General features: G+C 39.4%; 4 protein-coding genes across 7 annotated transcripts in view; 1 reads left to right on the plus strand and 3 right to left on the minus strand.

The window, feature by feature from the left end:
• Nucleotides 1–1,353, minus strand: part of abcd2 (ATP-binding cassette, sub-family D (ALD), member 2) — a 19,126-nt gene extending 17,773 nt beyond the window's left edge. The window contains exon 1 of the mRNA XM_086270351.1: nt 222–1,353. Within this exon, the coding sequence (XP_086126477.1) occupies nt 222–1,166 (945 nt within the window). The 5' untranslated portion in view covers nt 1,167–1,353. The remainder of the gene's footprint in view (nt 1–221) is intronic.
• redic1 (regulator of DNA class I crossover intermediates 1) lies at nt 256–7,822 on the plus strand. 2 transcript variants are annotated; one of them, XM_086270353.1, is made up of 14 exons: nt 256–1,904; nt 2,005–2,044; nt 3,082–3,232; nt 3,332–3,464; nt 3,582–3,639; nt 3,741–3,855; nt 3,959–4,059; nt 5,247–5,374; nt 5,462–5,698; nt 5,791–5,824; nt 6,079–6,106; nt 6,212–6,306; nt 6,706–7,381; nt 7,484–7,822. In XM_086270353.1, the coding sequence occupies exons 1-14, from the start codon at nt 1,882–1,884 to the stop codon at nt 7,657–7,659; spliced, it is 1,995 nt and encodes a 664-aa protein (XP_086126479.1). In that variant the 5' UTR covers nt 256–1,881; the 3' UTR covers nt 7,660–7,822. The 2 variants fall into 2 exon arrangements, with proteins under 2 accessions (XP_086126479.1, XP_086126478.1); XM_086270352.1 differs by lacking the exon at nt 256–1,904 and having other exon boundaries at nt 1,967–2,044.
• The window catches only part of slc2a13a (solute carrier family 2 member 13a), a 101,269-nt gene continuing 81,046 nt past the window's right edge, over nt 7,678–27,900 (minus strand). The window contains exons 5-10 of the mRNA XM_086270354.1: nt 17,952–18,115; nt 17,725–17,845; nt 13,920–14,045; nt 13,638–13,756; nt 11,909–12,061; nt 7,678–11,048 (exon numbers count right to left, since the gene is read on the minus strand). Of these exons, the coding sequence (XP_086126480.1) occupies nt 10,822–11,048; nt 11,909–12,061; nt 13,638–13,756; nt 13,920–14,045; nt 17,725–17,845; nt 17,952–18,115 (910 nt within the window). The 3' untranslated portion in view covers nt 7,678–10,821. The remainder of the gene's footprint in view (nt 11,049–11,908; nt 12,062–13,637; nt 13,757–13,919; nt 14,046–17,724; nt 17,846–17,951; nt 18,116–27,900) is intronic.
• Nucleotides 21,985–27,245, minus strand: LOC147310543 (uncharacterized). 3 transcript variants are annotated; one of them, XM_086269776.1, is made up of 3 exons: nt 25,095–27,245; nt 23,472–23,627; nt 21,985–23,046 (listed from the first exon to the last, which is right to left on the minus strand). In XM_086269776.1, the coding sequence occupies exons 2-3, from the start codon at nt 23,595–23,597 to the stop codon at nt 22,813–22,815; spliced, it is 360 nt and encodes a 119-aa protein (XP_086125902.1). In that variant the 5' UTR covers nt 23,598–23,627; nt 25,095–27,245; the 3' UTR covers nt 21,985–22,812. The 3 variants fall into 3 exon arrangements, with proteins under 3 accessions (XP_086125902.1, XP_086125900.1, XP_086125901.1); XM_086269774.1 differs by having other exon boundaries at nt 25,186–27,243; XM_086269775.1 differs by lacking the exon at nt 25,095–27,245 and adding an exon at nt 24,298–25,065.

Below are 27,900 nucleotides of genomic sequence, written 5' to 3' on the forward strand. Positions count from 1 at the left end.
TCCTCAAAGACCTACCTCTAAAGTTACCGCTTCACCCATAGTAATTACATTGGTGTCTACAGATTGTAAATGTGTTATGCATTTCACACGTAACGTGGCACATCCGGGCACAGACACTTCCTAATAAATAAACACAATAATGATCGCGTGGCTGCACATAACTCCCACACCGCTTCCATTCTGCAGCTAACACTCACATGCCCACATCCGTCTCTGCATACCTTGTGTCCTCTGTAGAAAGCTATTTCCTCAGCATTAGCAATGATCCTAGAGTGCACATAGCGCAGGTAGCCCTTCCTGTGAGCCTCTTCGGCCACCAGCTTGCCAAATTTGGGCGAGCATGCACGCAGGACTTTAGCCGTGGCAAACACCACGAGCCCTGCCAGCAGGGTCGGACCGGAGGCGTTGGCCCCCCTGGACCTGGCGGTCTGAATCAACGTGTAGGAGGTCAGCATCACATCCAGTATAGGCTTGGTGAGGTTAGAATAGAGATGGGCCACGGACTGGGAGAACATCATCACGTCCTCGGTGAGAGACTGGTCCGGGTTGGCGAGCCTCCCGTCCATGTTGCTGACTTTGTAGTAGGTCTGATTGGTGAAGTAGGTCCGATAGGCATGGTTCACTAGCCGGGTGCGGAAGGCCAGAGCCAGTTTGCACTCCAGGTACCGGATGGCGCTGTTGACGAACGTGGCCGGGATTGCAATGAGGAGCCATTTGATCAGCTGGATGATGAAGCGTTTGGGTTTTTTCTCCACGATCGTTTTGACTATCTTGCCGTCCAAGCTGGCAACGTAAATAGAGAGAAACGTCCTAGATATCAGCGCCACCGAGTGCAAAGAGAGCAAAGCGAGCTCTCTGGAAACGAGCTTGGGAAAGAGGATTTTACCAAGTTCCAGGATCTGCATGAAAAACTCAGTATTTACCCCCGGGGATGGTTTCCTATCAATCACAGCATCCGTTTGAGTCTTTCCCGAGCAAGTGGAGCCGTTCTCCGCCTTTGAAGCCCGGTGATTGCTCCCAGGACCTTTGTTTTTGCAGAGCTGCTTGCAGATGATGGGGTACAGCGTTCTGACACCGTATGCAGCAGCCGCAAGAAACACGGCTCGCTTCGCCGCGGCCGTGCGGTCCCATCTCACTTTAGACGCCGCATCGAGGATGTTGGACATTTTTCAACCGTTAGTCGTCTCTGCAACCAGCCCTTACTACACCCATCCCCCAGACCTGACTCACCGCGTCGACATAAAGAGCGAGAGGATGGCCGGACTGATGTGAAGCGAGCCCGATACTTGTGCCGCTACATCCTGCTCCCCTTTTTTTTGCGCCAGCTACAAGCACTTCAAACTAGAACAAGTGCACTTCCGGTTATTGTTGCCAAATTAAAGGCGTTCCTACCTCCACCGTGTCTGTGTTAGCTTTTATTTTATAAAGAAAATCAGCCCAACATCCGGTTTTGCTGTCGTCACTGGCGACTTAGTTTGCAAAGGGGTTTTTTCATTGGTCGAGCCCCCGGCAAAAATATGATTGGTTGTCTGACAGACGTAAATAAATTAGTCCCAACTGATTTATTCTACTATACTACAGTATTTTATTTTAAGCAAACGTAAGGCACAGTGAAATAAAATACAGAAATAAAGCAGACAAACTCCATGAAAATTACACATATATATTTTCTTCTTTGAGCATTTCTGAGCACGTGTCGGAAGTCTGGTGGTTCGTCCTCGCGCTTCTATTGTATTCTGAAAGCTAAGATAAAGTTAGCTACCTAGCTGAAACAAAACAATAAGCTATGCACGCACTCTGAATTTTTGTGCTGACACAGGCACAAAAGCTTTGTAGTTTTCTGGATTTTGTCGTTTCTATAGTAATTAAGAGCTGTTAAAAATGAACTGGGTGGGAGGTTCAAGGTAAGAGAAAGCAAATTTTGGTTATTAGCTGATGTGTTAATGTATATCATATTAGCCTATAAATGTTTAAGCTAACTAGACATGTAACTGCTCATTTCAGAAACCGGTTAGTGATGAGGAATAATGCCAAAAAGCAGAGGGTAAGACAACCAAATAAAACTTACATTGTTTTACATTAAGTGCAAGTAGGATGCTAAATATTAAATGTTTAATTGTATACTCCATAAAATATTGTATCCAGAAGAAAACTTGCTTTAAAGGGATGCATTTCTAACCAGGGTTGTTTTACAAAATGGAAAGAATTGTTTTGACTTTTAATTTTGAGTATAAGTTAAATTCTTACATAAGGAGGTCAATAGTGCACAGGTTGCATATTGAAAATATATTTAAAGTAGTGGAATAAGACTTTTAATAATAATAATAATAATAAATTTTATTTAAAAGCCACGTTCAAGACATCTAAGGACACTTAGAATAGAATAAAAGACATAGTAGAACAATGACAAGATCTATCTATATATGTGTGTGTGTATACATGGTTTATAATGTGTGTAACTTTGGACTTGTACTTGTTCACAACTTTAATTACTTATTTGTTGTTTGGTATTTTTAGTAGAAGGCAACTTAGCCATTTGAAAAGCCCAGACATGGCCTATTTGAAGTTTCATTGATGTGAAGTCTTAAAACTCAACAATACCCCAAAATAACTCATTAATAATCACTAGCCCAAATTGCTGCCTTTGTTTTTCACAAACATTTTATTTATTTTTCATGTAATAAACATTAAAATCTATATCAGGGGTGCTCAATCCCAGTCCTCGAGAGCTACTGTCCTGCAGCTTTTAGATGCATCCTTGTTCCGACACAGCTGAATCAAATGAATGGCTTGTTATCAGGCCTTTTCCAAACTTGATGGCATGCTGAAGAGGTAATCAAACATTTGATTCAGCTGTGTTGGAGTAGGGATGCATCTAAAAGCTGCAGGACAGTAGCTCTCGAGGACTGGGATTGAGCACCCCTGATCTATATCCTTGTGTAATGATAATTCATTAAATAAATAACAATCACTAATGTTCAAGCTTGATGTTTTTTCATTGTAATCAGTTTTGTAAATGTATTAAATTAACAAAGCCTTTGTCCCTGTGCCTAAATATTGGTTGTGCTTTTTCTGTTCCAGGAATTCTTTGAAAAGAGAAAAATGCAACAAAAACTTAAAAACATGGGAATACCTGTCCCAGCCCCTTCCCTAGGCAACACTAGTTCTGGTAGTTTGGACCTAATGACTCTGTTTATCGTCAACCAGATTGCTGCTAAAAAAGCACGTAAAGGTGAGATTCACAGCCCCAGATCACCAGAAAACAATAATCGAATACATTTAAGCCTCAGGATGGCAAATGATGTAAACAGAAAGTGTTCTTGTTTTTCAGATCCTCCTAAAGCAGCAGTTCTTGGCAGCTGTAAGGCAGGAGCCAGGCATAAGAGAAAAGATCCTCTGGTGCTCTCGATGAGCCCCTGTTCCCCATCACGGCTGTGTCTTGTTGAGGGCCAGTCTGAGTACAGGTATAGCCCCACTGTGGGTTAACAGTTCTTGTAGCCAATTATGTTAATATAATAATAATCCTCTTAATAAATGGAATGAAAAGGGTTTTAAAAGTATTATATTTTCCATTTTAACAGTGTTCAAGAAAGCAGAGAAAGAAGGAAGGTAATTCCACAAGGGTTCAAGTTTCAGCGTGTAAGTCACTTTCCCGCTCTTCATGGTTTTACTTCAAGTTAGCGAAACGTGCTTAATATGAACAAATGTAAAGACACTCACTAAATCCCTGTTTTTGTAAGTTGTCGCCAGTACTTGAGTCAGGTTTCTCAGACAACAGTGCCTCTGACTACCTGCCTGCCATACCTGATGCCCACAGCCCCTTCTCTTCCACCTCATCTGCCTGCTCAGGCCAAGGTTGTGTAACACTAATAGACTATTAACAACTATAACTCAGTTACAGTACTGCGTATTCTTCTTTGCGTGATGATATCTTATGAAATCCAACTGTTCTCCACAGGAACTTTCACCCTGCAGCTGAATCTCCAGAAACAAAGCCAAGCACTGCATCCCTCTTCTCCCCCACCTTGGGACACCTCAGTTCTATCGCAGACCGATGCAGTAAGGGATAGCTCTTATTAGAATTACATCACTACTTTAAGGTTAAAGTTGTAGTTTTTACACATTTTACCCCACACGTGGTTTCATATGTAAGAAAGGAAAAGTATGGAAACTCTGACTTGAGTTGAGAAACTTATCTAAAGTTGGTGTGGAAAAATGGCTTATGTTGGTGTTGTTTAACAGGCCAACAAAGATTTTGGTAACTTCTCAGAACTCTGCTTTACAATAAATCATATTGTGCTTTAATTATAGAATGTGACATATGTCATGTGTGTCAAGGTCTTTCACAGTGAATGTAATTTTTTTTTTGTGTATTGATTTCATTCATGGGAATTAAAAACTGGTAATTTTGCCATGAGTGGGGGATGGCCAACTTCGATGAAAATTGAAGCTGCATGCCATCCTTTTCGCATTGGCTTTCTTCAGATTGTGAGAAATGGATAGCCTGTCCCCCAGTGACCTCATCTACAAACATGGTTTTTGCACACCTACACAAGTGTAATCCCAGGTGCCTAATTATAAATACTTATTTATATTTATTCAGGCTATTCAGGCCTAAAATTCAGGCATTCTTGTTCAATACAAAAGCTGAAAACAACAAAGAAAAAGTAATGTAGCATTACTTTTGGTATTACTAAAGGTACCAGTATTTTATCATATCACTATAGTATTTTAGTAAGTTAAATTTATTTATATAGCACTTTTCACAGTTAAAAATCACAAAGTGCTTCACAATTAAACCAGAAATATAAATAAAATGAAAAAAAAATTAAAGCTTGTTTGTATAGAAATGTCTTCAGCTGCTTTTTTTTTAAAAGGGGTCAAGTGTAAAGAGTGCCTTTGTGCCACTGCCCGAAAAGCCCGATCCCCACGTGTTTTGAACCCAGTACATGTGACCAACAGTAACCTCTGACCTGAAGCGCTCAAGAAGAAGCATGAGGTTTCAACAGGTCAGAGATATACTGTGGAGCTTCAACATGTGGAGCTCTGAAAGTTACAACTAAAAGTTTAAAATGAAACCTAAAATTTGCCGGCAACCAAAACTGGAGTAGTATGTGACCTCTTGTTTTAGACCAGTTTATAGTCTTTGGAGCAACAGCATCTCTTGCTAAGAGAAAATAGTATCTAATAAAATGTGACAATAATGTGTCTTTCTTCTGACAAATGCTGATTTGTTTCTCTGTCAGTTTCATCCTTTCTCTCAGCCCAGAAGTATGACAAACACATCTCCCTGGTCGCACAACCTTAACCAACCCTTCTTCCAACTTGAGAACCCCACAGCATCTCAGGTCCTCTTTGGCAGTCCACAACCAGGGTGAAAACAAGTTTACATTTTAATTGGTTATTTTCTATCCTTAGTTTCAATTTTTTAACCAATCAGTGCCCGTGTGTGTTGCCACAGTAAAAGCAAGGCAGAAGACCATGCAACATATGTGGACAGCATCTTTCTCAACCGGCCAAAGGCCAAAGAGTCCATGCTGGACTTCACGCTTAACCAGTCAGAAATTCAGCAGCAATTGGAGAACAATGTCTTTAGAGGCTTTTGTGATGAAGATTGTGAAGGACACTCTCATTCTGGGAGTGAAAAATCAAAAATATGTCTCCCAGATCAGACACCGGTAAACTCTTCTGCACCTCAGTAAGTGTTTGCACTTCCAGTCTAACGAAATGCATTATTATGAAGCAAATTTTGAATCCATTTTATGTTGGGTTTTATCATTTTATTGCCAGAACTGTGCCAGACTCACAGTGCATGGGAGCAGAGGTAAGCGGGTTTTAAAAACTACATGTGGGAGTAAAGTTGCCCTTTTACTGCCACCAAGTGGTCAAGTTTGGAACTGCGACGAAATTAACTTTAAATGTGTAGAAAGTAAATCATCACAAAGTTTAATGAGGCTCTCCAGTCATCATAAGCTGTCATATAGAGCTCCCAACAGTTTATGTTTAATATTTTTCATAACTGGATTATATACATGGGTACAGCAGAAGTGTCAAATATTGATTATGTTTTGTTCACAGCCCTGCAACTGCCCTGACACAAGGTTTTGTAAGTTTCCAAGGAGTCTCACGTTAAGGAAATTCATTTATTATGTACATGTTTGAGGAAAAACCAAAACGTAAATGGGTGTTTTTTTCCCCTCTAATTCCACAGCATGTTTTGGAGACAACACTGGGCCAGTGAATGGCTCTGAATATTCGCCAAGTTACTCTTTTAGAGGAGGTCACCTGAGTCCAGACTCAAATGATGTGAGTGAAGCTACACTGTGAACTTTATTCCAACTATCTGAAGTGCTCTACTTGGAAAGTTATCTTTGAAATACATTAAAGTAATCTTTCATCTAACCCCTCAAAACTGTAGCAAATTCATGCTGTATTTTTGTAGTACTGATGTTAATTAAGCTGTAGATTAACTATCAGCACTCTGCCAGTTTCTGCAGCCTCCTTTTTTAATTAAACACAAATGAGTAAATTACTATTAAACAGATGATCATCACCTGTCCCAAATAGTTAACACCAAAAAGCAACACTCATTAACAGCACAGTGTTCTTTGCACAGTGCCACTGATTTATACCTCTTTCCTGGACATATTTTCACACCATCTGACACAGGAATTGCTGTTTTCTACTTTTAAAACTATATATTAGGATGAAGACTGCTATCAGCTATGCCTCCCAGCATCTTCTTCTTACATGGATCAAGCCTTTGGCCTCAGTGGCTCACAAGGGAATTTAAATGAAACACTCTCTGAGCTCAGGTCTCACACCCCACGAATAAGATCCCAAATGGACTTCAGAGTTGACCTAAAAGTTACTGAGAACATGGCTACCCCAGATAAGGCCTTTGAAAGTAAAGGGCAGGAGAAAGAAAGCAGCACAGCTCTCCTTTTATCTCCACACCCTTCAGCTCAAACTCAGAGCTCAGATGTCTGCAAATGCAAGAAAACATCAAGTGAAACTCGAGATGCAGGAACTCAAACAGTACGCAGCCCCCCAGCTGGGGCGTGCGATGCTTCGACTCAGTGCAGCTTTGTTGCAGACAGTGCTCTTGGGTACAGCTTGCATCTATCAAACGCTGACATGTCGGAGCTGCCTCCAGCCACAGGGAGGCAGGCCGGTACTGCCACAGAGCCAGATGCACTCACAGCTTCACCAGAAAACTCCAGGAGCGAAGAGAAGCAGACGCCCTGGAGCAACAAGAAATCAAAGGCGGTTTCCCTGTCAGGCAGGAGCATGATCACTGCTAATAACGGTGCCAAAACGATTCTACAGAGACCCACAAACCTTCTTCTCACTAACGACCTGAGCACGACTAATGTCAGAGGTATGACATGAAAGTGAAATAGTCAGCTCTCTTTATGTGTCGTTTGAGAGAAACTTGAGATAGAAAATCACATTAAATTTTGCTCTAATGTTTCTAATTTAGGTCAGGAGAATAAAGAACACGAGAACTGCCCTCCAATGACAAGCTTTTCAGATCAAGGGAGGGAAGAGGGCACATCTGGCACCAAAGTTAACATAGTCTCAAAGGAGGCTGAAATGCTTCAAGAAATAGTCAACATTTTGCTCCTCCTGAAGCAGAGGAAAATTCAGGGCTACTAAGAACAGATGGATGAAGACATCAGGAAATCAGTTCTGTGCTGTGCATCTTCCTTTATTTTACAGCAACAGTCATAAAAGTAGATTAAAATAGTTACAGTGCTCTTAATGTTGTGATGCAGTTTATGCAGTTAAATAAAGCTCCAAAACATGACTTTGACTCATACATTTATTTCTTTCCCCATATACACAATATTTCATGAAGATATTTATCTTTATATAATATAAACTCTAGCAAAACATTTACAGCTTGAACAATAATCAAATATACAGCACTCTTTTTTTTTAAAATTTGCTTTTCTGTAATACCCCACAAACTTTAGCAAAAACACACATAATTGGTTCACATAGAAAAAAATGTAACCATTTTACTGATAAGTACACATTTAATGCCCTCAGCTGTGGTAGAGGACAGTGTTAACCCGGAGGTTAAGGGCTGAACACCACATTATCTCTGACACAGGTGCAGCCTAAAACAATCACATTAAATATTTGGTTGACACAAGTTTTCGTTACTCAGTCTGTGCCGTGGACAAGTAAATCTGTGGTTTTTGTGTGTAGTAATACTTTCAGTACAAAACTAGCTTGTGAAGTTTTAAGAAAACTCTCCTGGATTAAGTGAAACTGGTCAAATACAATCCTATACTAAATTATAGTTGCTAGTGTTTTCTACACCTTTCACTCCAGAGAAGCTGCGCTAAATGAGTTGAAAAGCAAAGTTTTGGAAGTTTAAGTTATTACTCTGAACTATATTTCGCAATGTTTTGTTTTTATTGAAATAAACAATCAGTGCTCATCTTCGAGGATCCCTTTATTACCTCTCTGGGTTAAAAAAGACAATATCTGGAATATTCTAGCCCCATAACTACAAATCACAAGTGTTTACAATAGAATAGCTTATCATTTTCAAACACAAGTTGAATATTTGACCGTGTTTTGTGCTGACTTCAATTCTTGATATGATTTTATTGTAGTCTGTACATGTTGATACTACTGTTTGTGTTTGCTTTGAAAAATGATCAGCTATTATAACACTGAAGAACTTGCAACTAAAGAGGCAACTATGATATTTGAAAGCTTTTTTTATTTTCAAAAAATCAGCCGGTTTTCCACATGAGGGTGCTTGTGTGCTACAGTATGCCATCACTGTTCTTCCATTTATTGAAGGAATTTGTTTCTAATCAATTTTTTAAAACCTTTTTTCCCCATAGCTATCCACATGACACCTTGAAAACACCAAAATTACTACAATACTTGCAAATACCACCGAGTTTTAATGGATCACTTAGGTGTAATTGTCCCACGGCATTTGATGGTCTGTTTCTTGTTTTAAAAAGTGGTACTAGTCTATAAATAGACTAGATTTATAGATAATGGACTGTTGGGAAAAAAAAATTAAATGGTAATTTTCTGCTAGCACATTATCCGTTTTTTTTACTGAGGTTTCTGGGTATTTCTATTAATGTGGGGTTAAAAATATAGGTAGAAGAAATCATATGGAAAATTCCATCATTTTAAACGTTGCATTGTACTGTATTTTTACAATCGTTTATTTTGGGTGTCTGCCATGAGAAACCTGTTCACTAAGCACAGCAGCAGCCTTTATACCCCTTACTTACCCTTTTATATTTTTTGTTACACAGTTGTCTACTTTCCAACAGTTTTGCTACACAGAAAATTACGTGTATTTAACTAACAAGGTGTAACCTTACACAGTTTACACTTTTACAAAACAACATTGCCAAATTACGCTAAAGCCTACTCCTCAACTTTTGACACAAGAACTACATAAATGATATGCTCGGCTATTTGTACATAAGGCTGTGAAGGAAGACACAAAGCAAAATACATGAAATTTTAGTCAATAAAATTCCATCACAGGTGAAATGCAAATATGCACATGTTAAAATTAAAAAAAGGCCATGTAGACCTACAGGAAATGTGACTGAAAAATGGCCATTAGGCACCTTCACAATACACAGGCACTAATATATCAATGTTCAGATAGAACGAAACACTTAAAAATCTCAGTCATCAAGCTAAAGCTTACTTTTACTGCTACAGACAGAACAGCCCGGTTTCTTTGCTGGATATTACAGACACTATATCCAGAAATAACAACAAGAAAAAGTTCATTGCAAGAGTTGCAACATTGGTTCGTAGGGTAGGTTTTGCGAAGCACATTTTAAATGAAAAAGTAAGCAACGTTAAGAAATTTGTAATTTGTCGAAATGTGGATTCACAAAAAGATCTGTTTTAAATAAATATATAAATACACAAACCATACTGTAGCACGAAGACTTCCAGTCCTTTCAGGGCTACCAAGTTTGTAAGAACGGTTTTGTTTCGGCACCCATCGACAATACAAGTTTACTCAACCGTAATGATATACCGTGTGTCTCTGGCAATTGCTTTTCATAAAAATTCAAACTGCAAACAGAAGAACATCAGGTCAAGGACTGACATTAAGTGTGCTACGCTACAAGCTGAAAAAACGAGACAGCAGAATGTGTCTCATACACCAAGGCATAATGGTACGAAAGACAACAACAGCTGCTGTCCAGTCAACAAAAGTTTTGTGGTTGTATTTACTGTAACTTTTTGAATGGAGTTGCCATTGTATTCTGACACAAAGCTCTGGGATAAAACCGTTTATAAATCATAAATGGTGCTTATAAAACAAATGCACAAAATATTAGGGACAAATTCCAGTCCCTTGTATTTTGTATCTTTGCATCTGTTAAACAGTCATAACTAGTCTCTATGAAAAAGACACTGGACTTCTATGTATTATGCTTTGCCTATTATCTGCGTAGAAGGCCGGTGTTATAGACTTCTGTGGTTGAAAATAATAAGCAGGTCTGAAACCAGATAAGGTGCCAGTTCACCCCTGAATTTAGAGAATGAACTAATGGGAAACATTCATGCTAAAGCATTAGTGTTGATTGGGATTTCCCCAACTGACTGCTTGAAAAGTGAACTGATACATGTTACTGATAGAAGCATAGTCTTCTAAAATGTAATTCCCAATCTATGTTGGAGGTAAACCAGTGGCCCTGCAGATCACAGGAAAAAGAACACTAATACAGACTCAGCCGCTCTGCATGTTCCAGTGAAACAGCTAATGAAACACCCAGAGGGAGGTAAGCAACACCCAAGTTTCCTCTAGTCTACATCTGATGCGTCATTGTCCGATAGATGGTAGTTTGAACCTTTGACCCGGATGTACTCAACCTGCCGTCCCTCATCCGAATCAGAGGCGCCGCAAGAGCAAAGGTGGTTTTCGAACAACGCTTCGATCTCCTCCAGACGGCGGGATTTGGTTTCTGGCAGGCAGCCATATGTGAAGACGAAACCCAGCAAGGCCATGCTGGAGTACAGGAAGAAAGCTCCTGAGAAGACAAAGCAAAAGAACACGCTGTCACCGAGGATAGCCACCCACAAAGATGAGAAACACAATGGCACAACTTCACACTTCTTATGAGAAATGATTTGCTTGTTCTCATTCACTGCCAGAAAAAGAAACACCGATGGTGACAACAGATCCCGCGGGCAGCTAATATTAGACCACGACTGCCCACGCACTTCTAGGGACGTGTGTGGTGAAGAATGAAAATGCTTTTGCAACACTGCTTTCACACTGCTGGTCACCCTACGATAAATGTGGAGTATAAGTAAAATGTCCCTGTCAATGTGGCCTTACAGCAGGGTTAACAGGAAACAAATAACTATGTGACGAATAAGGGTTCATACGAAAAGACTGACACAGGTTTAATGAGATTTTGTCGCAACTGTGGTCCGTATTTTCTTCTTGTCAACGCACAGTGACATTTTTAAGTTGCAGCCGAGTGCACTTTAAGATTTAACAAGACAACATCTTGTGTTTTCCCAGCTTTGACATTATTTGCCCCACTTTTAGTAAATGATTGCTATCAAGCAGATAAATTGGTGAATGACTCAGAATCGATAATTAATCCAGTGGATCTCAGGATGCCTCCACAATCACCCCTGATTGATTGATCTCCAACTCCGCCAAAGGTCAGCTCCTTCCTGTGTGAGGGGAAACCTGCTGTTGTGCTACACTGACTGAGGAGTTATGCAAGATGGGTGGAAGAAAGCATCACTTCAGGGTATCAGCAAGCTGTTCTGTCCTTATTGCTCTTAATGGGAACACAAAAATACCTCTTACATGTAAAAAAAATAAAGGATAAAATCTTTCAAGGTTATTATTTCCTTACACACAGAAACTGACCATAGTAGGTGATGTACTGAGCCAGGTGGAGGAAGGTAAGAGACACCAGGATGTTGAAGGTCCAGTTGACCCCTGCTGCACAGGCGTTCCCTGTGCTCCTTGCCCAAAGAGGATAGATCTCAGAGTTGATGGTCCATGGCATTGGACCCATACCTGCGACAGACAAGTGAGAATGAGCCGTGGGACCATTTGATTAAGAGGTGGAGATGTGAGATGGATGGAGAATTGCACTATATTTTGTTTAAGTCTTGTCGGCAGCACTTCATACAACTTATTTCATTTTCTGTCATGTAAAAAATTCAAAACTCAAATGTTCTATAGTCTGTATATTTCAAAAGGATGTGAGATTACAATAGAAGAAAGGGAAGTGTAGATACTTTATAACAGCAGATCCCAACCCCCGGGCCACGGACCGGTACCAGGCCGTGAGTCGTTTGGTACCGGGCTGTGAGAGTTAAGGCTCGGATGTGAAATTTATGGTTTTCAGGGTTTTTATCGTTAACTCGGTTTCCCTGGGTCTTTTCCCGTGTTGTAGTTGTGAGTCTTATTTTGAAAGAAATATTTACGCGTTACCATAGCGACCAGAGAGCATTAAGGGGCAGAGAGGAGGATGTTACTCTCAGTGTTGTTGGCGCATTTCAGGAAGACGCTGCTAATAAAGTTACACAATTACACGGTGAATTCTCGTTTATTATTATTATTATTTACAAAATACCACAGTTTTTGTCTTGGTCGTATCATTTTATTTTGTTGTATTTATCCACAACACCTCACCTCGGTCCGTGAAAATATTGTCTGACATTAAACCGGTCCGTGGAGCAAAAGGTTGGGGACTGCTGCTTTATAATACAGCCCATACCCCTGTCCGACCCTTGAATTCCAATCCAAGAAGACAAGGACAGGATACCACAAAGAGGAAATTTTGGTTGTCCTTTACTTTAAAATACCCCGAAGTTACTAATTAAATAAAAAATACATGAAGTTTGATTTGCGTCCTCTTTCTTCTCCCTAGACTCTCAATTAAGAAGAATTACATGGTAAATGTAGAAAAATTACATAATCAGTCGTGGGCTGTGTTATGAAGTGCTACCGTGCCTATAATAGAAACAAAGACGGTAGTTGAATTTGACAGAAGCAGAAAAGCTCTATCAATATGCAGCATCTACATACAAGTAAAAAGATATTTGATTTGATTTGCAGTCAGCTTCTGATTCCTTTTGTAGGTTGAGTAGTATTGACCAGGCAAATTTATGCAGGCTTTGGCTGCGTACAGGTAAACAGTCCATGTGGAAAATAAAATAAAAACATATACGCCAAAATGCAGTTTTATAACTACTGGCTCTTGTTTAGCTATGAGACTATGATCTACCTGTTTATTTGCGCTTTAAAAACTGTATCTGCATTTCTGGACTCTAAACAATGAACAGTACACCAACTAGGAGTTTAGACAGCAGCCAATGGGTTGGTGCTTTGTTAGGATTATAATGGATCCTGTTAACTCTGGTAAGCACTCAGACAAACACATCTGCAGCTACAAGTCCAACACAGTGAGGTTTAGCTTTGGCAGGATATCAGAATATAGTATGCTTTGTCCCACACTGCATTTTCAGAATTCAAAAAAATTATGTTCAATTTATGGTTCTTTTTTTGTTATTGTTTGTTTTGTTTTCCCCAAAAGCATCCTGGTGTTGGATCTCATGGGGACTAAAACTAAGGTTCAGTCTCTCACCCGGCGCAAAGGCAGCCAAGTAGAACACCAGTCCCAGTAAAACCAACCAGGAGAAGGAGGTGGGGCAGTAGTTGTAGGCCCAGTAGGTCTGATCTCTCATCAGGGTAGAGTTGGAGCATCTATAAGAGGCATGCACATTTTAGTTAGTTAGACTTTACCAATCCTTCTTAAAACTGTGTGTGTGTGTGTGTGTGTGGGGGGAGGGGGGGTTAAAGGTGAGATGTGTTATTTCACTGCATCCTAATGCACTTCCACATGCTCACTTTGCATCCTGTGACTCACCTGCCCCATGCTGCGTGCTCGGTGGAGGCCTTATTGACTGGCACGCAGGAGGAGGCGAGCAGCGCCGAGCCATTCTCACGGTAACAGAAGCCGCATCCAGGATCCAGCATGCACGGCTCGCACACCCTAACAGCAGATGCAACACGCATTAACTCTCATTGCTCTAAAGACAATCAATCAAACGGCAGCTTGTAATCACATTCTTTTACGTCTGCCTTTCCTCTATAGGATGCTGAGAAACTCCTTGTAAAATTTCAATATGAATGTAAACGTACCTGCTGCTACTGGACAAGATGCAAATATAACAGAAAAACAGCTACCCACCCATCTAACTGAGGCACACATCTCTCACCTAAATCAGGAAATGCATGAGACATTCGTCCCCACTATGTGGGATTCACTATCATTACATTTCTTTTCCTATCCTGTTCCCAGCTTTGTTAATTTAAACTACATCCTATCACATTATCATGTTCTGCGGTCTGTTTCTTGATGAGCAGTCCTTATTTTTGAGTGTTTCAACTGAATAGCTTCACAAGGGTGCACTCATCTTTCCCCGTGCTATTTAATCAGGTTCGAGGTAGGTCATGAAATGCACACTCTGCTTGAGAGATCTATTTTTATTGTCCGTAGCTTCCAGGGAAGCTTTTCTCTAATTTCACGCTGAGGTTAAGGATGAAAATAACACCATGTATTCAAAAGTAACTATTGCAGGAGGGTGAGGAGAAAGATATAACCACTTAGCATTAGCTGCTTAGAAGTATCTGTAACACTGATATAGATATTGTTAAGTATTAGTAAAGCTAAAGCCCATTAAACATCTGTTTTTATAAAAAGAAAAAATCCCAGAGACATTAGCAGGTCAGGCTAACTAGCCCAGCAGTAATGTAATGCTAGTGATACCTTAGCACTCCTAAGGTTTTTATTAGCGTTAGCTAGCATTGCAGGCTGGTTATGTCATAGATGGCAATTTCACCACTGTACTACTCATGGACTTCCCTTTTACCATGTGTGTAATGCAATGAGACAGTTCAGGAGACTAAGATGTATATTTTATACATATATTTTATACCATATTTGATATTTATCTGGTGACAAAAGTAAGCATAATGTAGCTAGGTCCTAAAAGGGTCAAACCCTTTCCCAATAGAAAAGCAGGGAGCTCGTCTAGAAATCCCTATCAGTAAAATTCTCTATCTATGATAGCTCCCCTTTAACCTTAGTGCTTTCCATCAGGAGCAACCTTCACCCTTAAATTAGTGGACAACCCACTCCACCAAACGATAGCCAACTCAAGGTACGCAGTCAGTATAAATGACTAAGTTAAGACCAGGTGAGTCAAAAAAAAAAATTTGTAAAACATAAAATATTTGCACAAATGTTATGTGTCCAGTGTGTAAAGGGCTTTAGCTCTCCTTAGTCAAACCCCAAAATAGCACGTTAAGAAAACATCTTTAAATGGGACATCTGAGCACCAAAGCACTTAAGAGGCTACTGGTGGTTCTGGTGCTCTGTTGATGCTGCTGTGGTCAGTGAAAGGATGCGTGTGGGTTCATGTGAAGCAAAGTGAATTCAGTAAAGCTTTTCCAGTGTGGTAAAAGCACTCATCTCTTCAAATTATCCCTGCGTTTATGTGGGTTATAGCACGCGGTCGCAGGACAGCGAGTGCATTAGGCATTGCCTGTCGTTGTGATGAAAGACTGCCGTTACACATGATCTTCATCTCGTGTCTGTGTAAGTGAGAGTAAATTGCAACACGGAGGCATCTGATGACTGTTTCATTCGGAAACAAACTCTGGCTCACCGCCTGCCTTCTGCTGCTGCTGGGGACAGTCGAGTGAAATGGGAGTGACAGATGTTAGATGATGAATTGCGTAACTGTTAAAATCATTTAATTACATTTATTATGTGAAATAATTGACCACAATTTCTAACACCTATGCTGGCACTAATTTTGACCTCTGAGTACTCAGAGAAATCTAGATCTGTATTAATGTATGTGTAAAAACCTGCAAGAACTTCACCACAAAAATTCTTTTAGGAGGGTTTTATTCTCTTTCCACCACTTAGTGTCCTCTGCTCTAAAACTGCAAAATACTAAGTGCCTTTACTAAGAACAGAAGTGCTCCAAGGTCAACAGTAGCTTCCTCATGCCAGCACCCCCATTTTCGGTTCTTGTTTACCATTTTAAGCTATGCTACAATACCAAATGTACCGCTTTGTGTTTTCCTCCAACCTTCTGCAGAGTGCGACACCTTAATACAAACACAGAAATCTGTATTTTCCTTCAAATGTGCTAGATGATCAGACGGAGTAATTCAGAGGGACTCGGAGGTCTAAAGTCATACCTACTCCTCACATCCTGAAGGGAAATAACAACCCTCATTACTAGGTTTGATAGTGTAGCTGGATTTCTTTCCACCATGTACGTACATGTGTGTCTCAGTATGTCTTTTGGTCCTGGAGAAAGCTACTTTAGTGGTTATACCCCAGAACTTGGTTGCAAGCCATAAAAATGCAATATCCAGTTGGAAAAAAACACCAGGTGATTTACGTTCAATTGAGATCAAAATGAAGGGCACGTTTGAAGACTGGTGTGCTCCGATGCATGGGTACTTCTGTATTAATATGGTGATGGAAGCTGAGCACTTACGGTTTGGAATGTCAACATGTTCCAATTCATAAGTGCTGGCAAAACAGAGGCTCTCAGGGTCTCAGTGCCTCTGAATAGGATGGACATGTCTGACCAAGAGGAGAGAGGAGAGAGGAGGGAATGCGTCTCCCCAGCCATCTCTTCCATCGGGGATTGAGGAGTTGGCCAGGGAGAGAAAGATCTGAGTATCTCTGCCTACACTTCTCCCATGACCTGAAATCGACGAATGGATTCATGCATGGGTAGATAGGAAGAAGGAATAATTGAGCCTTGGCGCCTCTGTGATCCAGGTCCTTTTGCATGCTTCAGTTTTAAGGACTTCTTATTGACATCAAGCATCAATGTGATATTAAGGTGCTTTCAGTCCCATTGCCACAGGTGTAAAATCAACCTAGCCATGCAGTCTGCCTTTACTAACAAAAAGCTCAACGAATCTGTGCATGGTGCTGTAATAGTTTGCCACCGTTGAAACAAGTCAGATTTTAACATTTTTCCCTCTTCGTTCTTCCATAATAAACTGTAAGTGGTATTATTGCAAAGTAGAAGCATTTAGGAACCACAGCAGTTCCTGACTGTGCATAATTACAGAGCGAGTCACCAAATGCTAAGGCTCATAGTGCATATAAGTCACCACTGATTTGCTAACTCAATAACCGCAGAAATCCAAACCTCATCTGGCATTAACATCAGCACAAAAACTGTGCACTGGGAGCTTCACAGCATGGGTTTCCACAGCCATGCTGTTTGCTTTTATGTCCATTTAATGTCAAGTTCATACTGGAATGAAAATCCTTGTTGTTATCATAATCCCATAATAAAGTAAAGCTCAATTCCACAGTTTACTGTAATTGTTACTGAGTAATTACACCATAGATTAGTGTTTTAACGTGTTCCCTAAAAGACTTGCTTTTGATACCACCGTATTAAATCCTCTGGGTAAATGGTCTTTATTGCTCAAATGGTGTTTTTTTTAACACTCTGCAGCTAAAATGGTGAACGGTGGAGCAATCAGAATAACTGCAGAAAAGAAAAGACAACCTGTTGTTGGAACAGGCTAAGAGAACTTAACACTGATAGATTCTGTTGATGTAATAATACCACATACTGTAAGATACATCTGAAACGCCACAGGCCTGTAGATAAAGTACTCACTGGTACTTGGAGCAGGTAGAGTTGGCCATGGCGGGGTCTAATGGGTGGTAGGTGACAGGGGGACTGTGCTGTGCAGACATTAAGAAACCGATGGCCAACAGACTCAAACTGAAACACGTGCCTGTCAAAAAATATAATAATTAAATAACGCAAAGAGCGCACAAAAACAACTTTTAATATTTTTTGTTGATTTGGACAGCTCAAGTCTCCTCCTCCTTTAGCCTTACCTATGATGCTGCCTAGGGTGAGCTTCCTACGCCCCACTCTCTCCACCAGCCACACTCCCAGCAGAGTAAACAGGAAGTTGGTGAGGGTGGTGAGTCCAGCCAGCCAGATTGCCAACCTGTCATCGCGCACTCCTGACATCTGCAGGATGGTGGCACTGTAGTACCTATGTGACATGAGAGAAGAAAGAAAAAGCAAAGTTAAGAGAATAATAATAAGAAAAACGAAGCATAAAAATAGGTCAAGAGTATCCTTCTTGTCTATAAACACAGACAGATTGGCAACACATTGCAGTCAGTCTTAGTTAGTCTGTGCCTATGAGTCCAACTTGTCCGTGACATGTTTCTTTGCAACAGACTTGACTTACCTGACTGCCAACTGGTTGTATTCTGGCTATATTTCTGCATATAAACAAGTTTGCAGTTAAATCATTGTCCTAAAGCAACTATTTGTGGAGGAATTTCTGAATTTGTGCCAGAATTTAAAAGTTAAACCACTTTATGAAAATACACATTTCAAACTGCCTTACATTCTCTTGGTTTGAATACAGTTGGAAACATTTTGGATAATGTTAGTGTGCAGAGTCAACAAAACACAAGAACGGCATATTCATTTTTCATTATTACACTTGTTATTACACTGTTATTACACATATTACACTTCAGTTAAATACATTTCAATTTTATTTATAAATATCAAATCACTACAGTCGCCTCAAGGCGTATTGTAAGGCAAAAACCCTACAAAGTATTTCAAGTACTGTATAATTGTATTTGGAGAAATGTTAAGCAGTCTCAGCACAATATTATGGCTACATTAAAGTATAAATATCAAACAGAAACATATACAAAACTGTAATCAATCTTTAAGTCAACAAGCCAATCACAGCCTCTCTTCGTAAGAGCAATTCACTCATCCACCAACCCCAGTCTCTCTACTTGAGCACCAGTCGCTCCACTAGAGACAGCTAGCGATCAGTTATAAATAGGCTCTCTCTTCATCTCTCATATAATATAATTATACTTGCAACTCTGGCACCATGTTGCTCCACGTGTGCAGATTAACAGCAATCATCATCAACAAGGCTCTAAGCAGGCTGCGGTCAACAATACAGACACCTGCACAGAGTCCATTTCCTGTTTCAACTTTGCTACTTTGTAACTAAGAAAGATGAGTGAAAAAAACCAAAAGGACATGCATGCAGAAAACAATGAAACAAAATGCACACACCTGCAGGGACTCTTTAAAGTAAACACCTCCAGGCAGTCTTTAAAGTATAGCCATTGAAACGATGCGCTCATTGGCAGAAAACACATCATTACCCAAAATGAACACAACGCGTGCAAGCACATTCAATAGATAGGGACTCAGCAACCTTGAGAGAATGCAACACAAACACAAAGAAGGTAAGACTCATTAAGAAAAAGCTCAAATAAATCTACAGCATTGTCTGCCTGCCTGTGTCTCTAAAGGCAGCTCAGAATTAGCATTCTGCTTTTCATCTCTTCAAAAGCATCGTTATCTCTCTCTTGTTCTCTCTCTCATGTTCTTGGCTTTCTCTCTCTCTCTCTCCCAAAACAAAGACATTCATTTGAGGGATTTGCATAATAACACTTTACTTTTTCTGCCATGGTATCCACTCAGACAGAACGAGAACAGAAAAGGAAATGAGATGGTGTGAAACTCGGGTTTAAAAGCATGACCTACAGTCTTATAAGGTGCATGAGGTGATAAATGTTTTTGATGGAATTATTAGGCTTCTGCAGACTGAGATATATGCCGGCAAAAATGCACGTGCTTAATGGACACACACTCACACACATGCGAGAAATGAGTCGGTTTTGGAGCAGCAGCAGGAGTAAAAGCACTATTTCTGTTCTCAGCAGTACAGCCCGCTGTGCTCCATCTCCAGCCCTGCATCTTCCTGATTACAGCACAGACACATGCACACACATGCGCACACATTGTGTTCTGACTTAAAAAGTACTCTGAATAACAGCCTCCAGAAACAAAATGATCATTTTTTGACCACAGTGCCAAGAAGCACGGCCTGTGTTAAATGTTAAAAGCATCTCCGAACTGGCATTTCAGGCTTTTAAAAGCCCCAAAGAGACGCTCGAGAGGCAAACATGGCCTCTCGGATTTCTAAAGGATATCGTTATCCATCATCAAGTGCTACAGTGTCATTCTAAGGTGTCATGATGAAATCTCAATGAAAAAAAAAAAAAGAAATAAGTGGGGAACATAATATATAAAGAACTACTCATCTATAAGTTGATAAATCAACTTTAACCCTGTAAGACCCAACCCATCAAAAAATAGCCAGAAAATTTAGATTTTTTTAGAACTGAGATGTTTATTAACTCTTATAACAAAATCCACTTTTTTTTGCTATATCATGTTGTGTATTATATATTTCTATTATATATGTATTATATATTTTTTGTATCACATTTGATACATTGGGCTTTTTTGGCAACTTTTTGTCAACTACAATGTTAATTTTAGACAAAAAAAGAGTTTTGTCCATAACATTTTGAAATTATGGCAAGTACTGATCATGTTGATGAGATAGAGGTCTCAGAGACTCATATATCAAATATGATACAGAGGGCATTATAGGGCTAAAAAAAATTTCAAAATCGTGTTTTTACTTTTATTTATTTATGTGAGTGTCTACACTACAGCCATCTTTAACACACAGCGGAGGCTCTGTCGTGTTTTGGGGCGGCATTTCAGCCAGTGGTGTTGGAGCTCTTGTCAAAACTGATATAAAGACAGACTAGTACCATCAGGTTTTGATCCACAATGCAATACCATCTGGAAAGCAACTGACTGCATACTTTTTCAGCATGACAATGATCCTGTCATGGCTGTAAAAGCATACCCTGAGAAAAACAAACAATGGAACACTAACAATCATGGACTGGCCTCCTCAGAGCCCGGACATCAACATTACTTACAACATTACTTGTAGGTATTTCAATACATTCTTATATTTCCCATTTTTCCAGCAATCTTTAAAAAAAGAAAAAAAGAAAAGAGGTGTGGCTCAAGACATGCAGTTATTGGGGTTAGGTTCATCAGTAATTCTAAATTGCCCATAGGTGTGAATGGTTGTGTGTCTCTCTGTGTTAGCCCTGCGCCAGACTGGTGACCTGACCAGGATGTACCCAACCTCTCAACCTATGATAACTGGGATAGGCTCCAGTCCCCCCACAACCCTAATAAGAGTAAACAAAAACATTTGAATGGATGGTAGTTACTGAAGTATCTAATTTTGAAATGAATGTCTTTCCACAGCAAAGAAAAGGAAAACAAAGAATATTTTCTTTTTCCTTCTGTATATTTGCTCACCTGCAAATAGCAGGCTGCTTATGACAGCGCTCGAGCAGGAGACAGACTGATACTCTGGTATAAGAGATCAATGTACAAAGAAGTGAAGCAGCTCAGTATTCCCATGGACATTCCTCACTGGACGACATGGTGTCACATTGAGAGCACTGTAGTGGAGGATGTTGGGATGTAATGTTCTTCGGTTAATTTCTGGGTATTACCTTATGTGTATGAACAGCGTGGTTCCAAATTAAACCAGTCTGTTTATTTGATAATGAAATCAATTTGTAGTGTCATGGTTAAGTGTAAATATTTGTATTATATATGTGTTGTTTCTTGGCATTTTCCCCCTTTATGATATCAGGGAAATCTGTTACACTGAAAAAAATAATCAGTGGGATAAACATAAAAAAATTATTGTAAGCGGTTGCACGAAATTAAGTTGTTTGGTTAACCTTAGTTTTTTATGTTATACCTGCACACATTTTTCTGGTAACACGAACATGACTTTTTTATGTTGTTGTTATGTTTTTCATTCCGGTCAAATATTTATAGAAACCACTTGTTTATCAGACATGAACTTTTTGTGTTAATTGTATTGGACTACTATGTGTTATATTGACAAGATTATTTTATGGTAAGCTTATTTTATTTTATAACAAATTTCTAATATATAATATAATATATAATTGAGTGTTCAATAAATAAAACTAAATTAAGGCTGATCTTACTGTATGTACTGTACACTTTCTCTCAATCAAAGAAATAAGCAAAACATTTTTGAACAATGACCTGTATTTTTGAAAATACTACACAGTTGTAAAAATGGACTTTCAATTCAGGCTTCCAAAATATACATGAGTCATATTTGTACAATGCATCTCTTGAAAAACATTCCACAACATTCCTCAAAGTTATCTGCTGGAACCTGAATTCAACATTGTGGGGCCTTATGACATCGCACTTATGTAAAAAATAGTTTTTTAAATGTAAGAACCATAAGGTAAGGTAATATGGCAACAGGGGTGTAATTATTAAAATGACACAAAGAAGAGACTTAAAATAACATTATAACCCACAGGCACACAACCAAGAGACCTAAACTGATTAGTATTGGCTTGCTTCTATCACTAAACATCACAATCACTAATACTACACGATGCAATCTGTTTGTAGTGGTGCACCTTGGGAAAAAAATTGCAAATTGGTGAAATTGGTGCAAGGCATCATTTCCATTGAGAAAAATGCACATTCAAAGTTTGAATTTTAAAAAAAAACAAAAACCATGGCTTGAAAAGTGAAAACTGCAGTAATAAAGGCCCCAAGTTGAAAAGTGCCAGAAAAATAAGTTTCACTATGTACTGCAACTTTACCAGTGCTGGCTTAAAAGAAAGGATGGTATATATTCGAAGAGGTAAACATGTTGTTCCCACATCATAACTGGAAAACTGTTCAATCGTACAGTCTGGTCCTGAGAACCTGGGCCTTCTTTGAAAGGCTGTTCCTTTTGAGCTCCATAACCAGTTTCTATAATACCTCGAAGGTATACTTTTCCAGTGGGTAGGTGAGGTTCAAAGTGTACATTAGTCCAAACAGCATTGCAGCTGCTAGGGTATAGTTATCCAAATCCTGCCAGACTCTCTGGCCTTCAAGGACTATCCCGATGTCCTCAGGGCTGCCATTGGCATCTCTTGACTTTATGATGTAAATTCCCATGGTTGTTTCCTTATTAGATCGTTGGATAATGGCTTCATCTGTGGCCTAGAAAATGCAGAATTCCAAAATTTAATTAAACAGAACACTGGTCAAAGAACATTATACCAAATCTTATTTTAATCTGTGTCACTATTCCAAAAAATGTTAACATTAACACATTAGGTGAACAAAAATGGATTCATTACAGCATGTGATTTGAGTCCTCAGAATGCTTAAAAAGGTAATGCATGAAGTGAAATCTCCATGCAAAGAAGCAGAATACTGTCAGAGCATAGAGAGGTGTTCAACTATGAACTCCACACATCGTTCTAATGCAGGTAAAAGAAAAAACAAAAACAAAAAACGCACCCATGGTAAATTGTGAAAATCCCAGGTGATTTTCAACATACTCCTGGCATAGAGTGACAAGCAGCATTTTGTTAAAATTATTATTTTCCCTAAAGTGTATACACAAATTATTTTTTTCTTACCTGGGCCGTGGGCTCCAGAATGTTCTGCAGTCTTCTTCCTATTTGTCCTCCTCGCCTTTTGAAGACCTTTATGAGTTTGTCAGATAGCACATCTATCTGCGAGAGTAATCTGGACTGCAGTGGCATGGTGGTAATGCGCTTAAACTCTGCATTTATCTAAAAAGAGAAGTTGTCACATAAAAATGCTGTCAAAATCTCAAATCTCACAAGGTTACATCCACACAAAGTTGTTATTTTTTGTCATGTTACTATTTATTAGCTATGGGTCCCATGTTGCTGAGCAGTTCCATAGTTGCCCTTACTTCCATACCACCCAAAGCCTGTTGCCTCCTTCTGGCCATTTTGCAGTTCTGCCAAATGACCCAGAAACTACATCTATTATTGTCATATACACATCAAGGTCTTTCATTAATACTTAGTTAAATTAGTTAATTTGACCTTTCCAGAAAATTTACCTTACAGAATGTGAGATAACATATGCAAATCTTCACCCCCCCCCCCCCCCCAACAGAGCCCACCCCATGGCAAACTAGCTTATTGAAATGTTTAACTAAAACATTTTAGGTACAACCAGTTAACTAAATGGACACGAGTTTGTTAGTCTGTATTCACTGAGAAAAAAACAAGCGAATGTGACTGGGCACACACTGAAAAAAAGCTAATGCACATAATATTGTCATGCAGCTTAAGCTAGCATTATCGTTAGTTAACTTAAGGAATGACTTGTTTTTTCCATTATGTTGCTCAACAGGAATTCATGAGAAAAACTTCCCCATATAATGGATGTTCTCTTCGTTTCCTCTCAAACATGTAGTTTTCAGTTTACCTCGACAAAGTAAAGCTCAGCACCAAACGTAAACGAAGCAACGACAAAAAATGGCGGACCGCCACAGTGAATTTTCCCTCGCAGAACACGCCCTGGGGGGTGGAGTTTCAACAGAAAACGTAACTATTTTCTGTTATTTTGATATGACTGGTTTTAAAAGACTGAACATCCTTCTAAAACAAGTGAAAGGCGTGAGACTTAATTATGTTTAGACCAAAAATATAACTGATTCATGTTGGATATATTTACTGTATTTTTACTAATTTAACAACGTCATCATTGCATTAGTCGCTTTATGCTATAGCATTACGCTTACATTAGCTTGAAGCTCAAGGTCGTCATTTTATTTAATTTCTTTTTCTGGGCTTACAAACAGGACACACAACATTTAGATAACCGTTACACTGAATCTTGGGTCTGTGTTGAGTCTTCCAGCTGCTGACTACAGAAGCTAGATTGACCTTTCAGCATGTTTATAGCGGCTGTGGCTATGTGCTGGTAATGTTACCGTGTGTGAGCAGTCACATTGGCAGCAGACATGTTTCAACAAACTAGTCATATCCCGGCCCTACATTAGCTTGTTTAATGGTTAAGACACTGCAGGTACCACCACTTACTACAGACACCGATGCAAGTTTGTAATAGTCTGTTAATTTAGACTGAAAGAATATACCAACAATATTAACTCACATTATATATGTTAATTACTAATTTGCTTATCGCATAATTTCGGTTACCATTAGCTAACTGGAGCCTAACATTGGCCTTTCATGGTTTTCGATAAACAGCCCACATACCTGTAAAATAACAACACCCCAGTAAAAGTCCACATATATAAAGGGTCTACACTCTTTCTCACTGGTGTGTTAGCTTTAAAATCCTATTTACCTTCAAGTGTAAAACTCCAGATGGTAGTAGATTTTCCAAAGCGAGAGACAAAAATGGCGGACAGTGCAGCCGATTTTTCCTTTCCAGGGGGCGGAGCTTGAGGATAAAACACGACTAACTTGTTTCTTTTCAACATGATTTGTTCTAAAAGAATGAATATTCTTAAAGAATATGTGAAAATTAAAAGACAAAAATATGTTTAGATGTGAAATTTAAATTAGTCATGCTGGATATATGAAGTAATTCTATGCAGATTCAACAACCACCCTATTGCATTTTTTTCCAGTGTACTTCTCATAGCTTTTCTGTAGCGCTACAAACCTGAAGGGTTTCAGGTGTCACTTCTCATACAAAGTGACACCTCTCAGTCTAAAACACCCACTAGTTGTCGGCTATTAGCACACATCACAGAGCGACAGGAAAGACTCCATGTAGGGTTTGAATGAAACAGCAGTCTGAGGTAATTTCAGAGGGCTGTTTCATAAAATCTCTGTGCTTTCATTTCTGTTAACAATCAGAGCAGTCTTTGAGAGAAAAACTTCAAAGCACCTGTAAGAGCTGAGCTAGTGGAAACAGGCTATAGCGTAGTCACAGGAGAGTCAGGACCCCATCTTTTACTGTCCTGTAATTATTACATCATCTGCAAACTTTCGAAACTATGCAGCCATTCTGTGCCATAAAAGTCTCTCAATTAAAGACACAGTTTAGAAGCAAAGCACAAAAAGTGGCGCTGGAAAAAGCTACAGTAGGAAACTTTTAATTAGTAAGATCTGGTAAGAGAATTTTCTGTTTCCAGGCCCTCAGTGTTTTTGCAACACGAGGGCAGTGCAGTGGTTAGGTGCAGTGGTTTCCTTTTTTTTTTTAGCTTCATTAAACATTATTAGTCTTTTTTTTTGTGCAACTAAAGAATGGGAATGATTTTATGATCGATTCCCTGTGTCCAAATACTGTAAATAATGCATTACAGCTGCTGGTTTCAAACATTTCCCTCGCTCCTAAAATAGATGTATGTAGTGTTACCATGGCCTAGAGTATCCATGCATTATGTCTGTAAGTGTGCTAAGGGGTGGTGTGTTTGTATACGTGTTGATGAGGTGGGCATGGTGGAATATCTGTGGTGTGGTTGTGGCTGGTTGGTCTGGGTAAAACAGCAAAACAAAACAGTATTTTCAGGCCCAGTCTGACCCTGCTGTGGTGTGAAGTGTTGGCGTAAAGCACATAGCAGAAGGTGTGATCTGGCCCTGACCTGTCTGAAAATGGAAACATGGATTAACACTCCTTTTTAAAACGAATACAAGTGTTTCTTTTTTTAAAACAACAGACAAAAACTGTCTCACTCTTGAATTCGATGGCTCCCTACTGATCCTGGCACATTTGACATGGGTGGTGATGAGAGGACACCTCTTACTCATGCTTGACATTTACTGTCACCTTACAGGATTCTCTTGGAGGTCTTCTTAAAGTGCCATGCTGGTAGCTTTTAGTGTTTAAGCCTATTAAGTACAAGTCAGTTATACATTTCTACAAAATATCCCAAAAGTTTTGAAGACATGCGTATGTTCCAGAGAATTATAGAGTTTAATTAATTGTGCAGTTTGCTCCTGACGTTGAGAGCATGGGCAAGGGATGGACAGTTGATTTTCTCAAATGGCCACCATAAGAAACTGGGACTGTTGTGGAAGGCCACAACAATAAACAATAAGCTACAGTTCCTTTTGTGGCCCATCCCTGGCATAAGCCATTTTGTCTTTAAAAAAATATTATATTATAGTAAAAACAAACAGTGTTTTATCAAATAAGCAAGCTGCACAGAAAAGCAGTCATTCTTGGTGACATAGTGAAAACACAAACTGCAGCTCCTTACTGTGTACCTTGAGGTTGTCTAGCTCTAATGCTCCCCCGCCTCAATGTTGAAATACTAAACAGCAGAAATAAGCATGTTTACTTGCTAACACAAAACCTTGTTAGTGGCACTTTTTTATAACTTATCTAAAGTAAAACATTATGTGTCAGCAGGGTTGTCTTCAGTGTTTGGATAATTAAAGATGCATTTCAGCGTTTCATGGGTGATTCATGGATGTGTCTTGCTAACTAAAATGTTTTGTACATATTTGGTAGAATATAGGATTATGGGCAAACAACCTATGCAGACTTGCTTGCATGCAAGAACCCCCCCCCCCCCCCCCCCCCAATAAACAACAACAAAAGGAAAAAACAAAACAAAAAAACAACTAAAGGAAAAAAAATCTAATAGCTAGCTAACACTAGCATTAGCTTATGGCTCCTAAAAGAGTTTTATTTACAGTCTATAGTTTTGCAGAGTCTACAGTTGGTTGCAGCCTTTTCTGTAGAAGCGCCTACAAACCTGCATTCTATCTGAAGACCACCAGGTGGCGATAGCTGTGGTTCCAAAAAGCCTTCTGGTCCCCCAGAGGTTTATGGGTAAACACTTTCCTAATGGGCTTATGAGGCCAGACACTCGTGTTGGGTCATACTGAATAAAGAATTAAGTTGGGTTTATAGATCTTGGTTATGCCATGTTTTAAAATGAAGGATTATCTGTTGTCACAAGACGTTTGCCAATGAGGGAGTGTTTTACAGCCACATCCTTCCTTCTATCCATCTTTCACACTGTCTGTGTAGAAAAATAAAAACCTTATAGCTGGGCAACAAGTAACAAGTTTTTTGTTACTTTGTTATTCATCACTTGGTTAA

The sequence above is a fragment of the Aulonocara sp. 'chitande type north' Nkhata Bay genome, linkage group LG17 (assembly GCF_057382095.1).
Source record: "Aulonocara sp. 'chitande type north' Nkhata Bay isolate Kocher_YH1m ecotype deep benthic linkage group LG17, A_spYH_male_GT1.1, whole genome shotgun sequence".
Classification (NCBI taxonomy): Eukaryota; Metazoa; Chordata; class Actinopteri; order Cichliformes; family Cichlidae; genus Aulonocara; species Aulonocara sp. 'chitande type north' Nkhata Bay.

Coding starts and splice junctions, on each gene's coding strand:
- redic1 (XM_086270352.1), top strand. CDS start 1,967: ATGTTTAAGCTAACTAGACATGTAACTGCTCATTTCAGAAACCGGTTA. Junction 5,699..5,790: donor GTAAACTCTTCTGCACCTCA/GTAAGTGTTTGC, acceptor TTTTATTGCCAG/AACTGTGCCAGACTCACAGT. Junction 5,825..6,078: donor CACAGTGCATGGGAGCAGAG/GTAAGCGGGTTT, acceptor TTTTGTTCACAG/CCCTGCAACTGCCCTGACAC.
- LOC147310543 (XM_086269776.1), bottom strand. CDS start 23,597: ATGCCACTGCAGTCCAGATTACTCTCGCAGATAGATGTGCTATCTGAC. Junction 23,047..23,471: donor TTCTGGAGCCCACGGCCCAG/GTAAGAAAAAAA, acceptor TGCATTTTCTAG/GCCACAGATGAAGCCATTAT.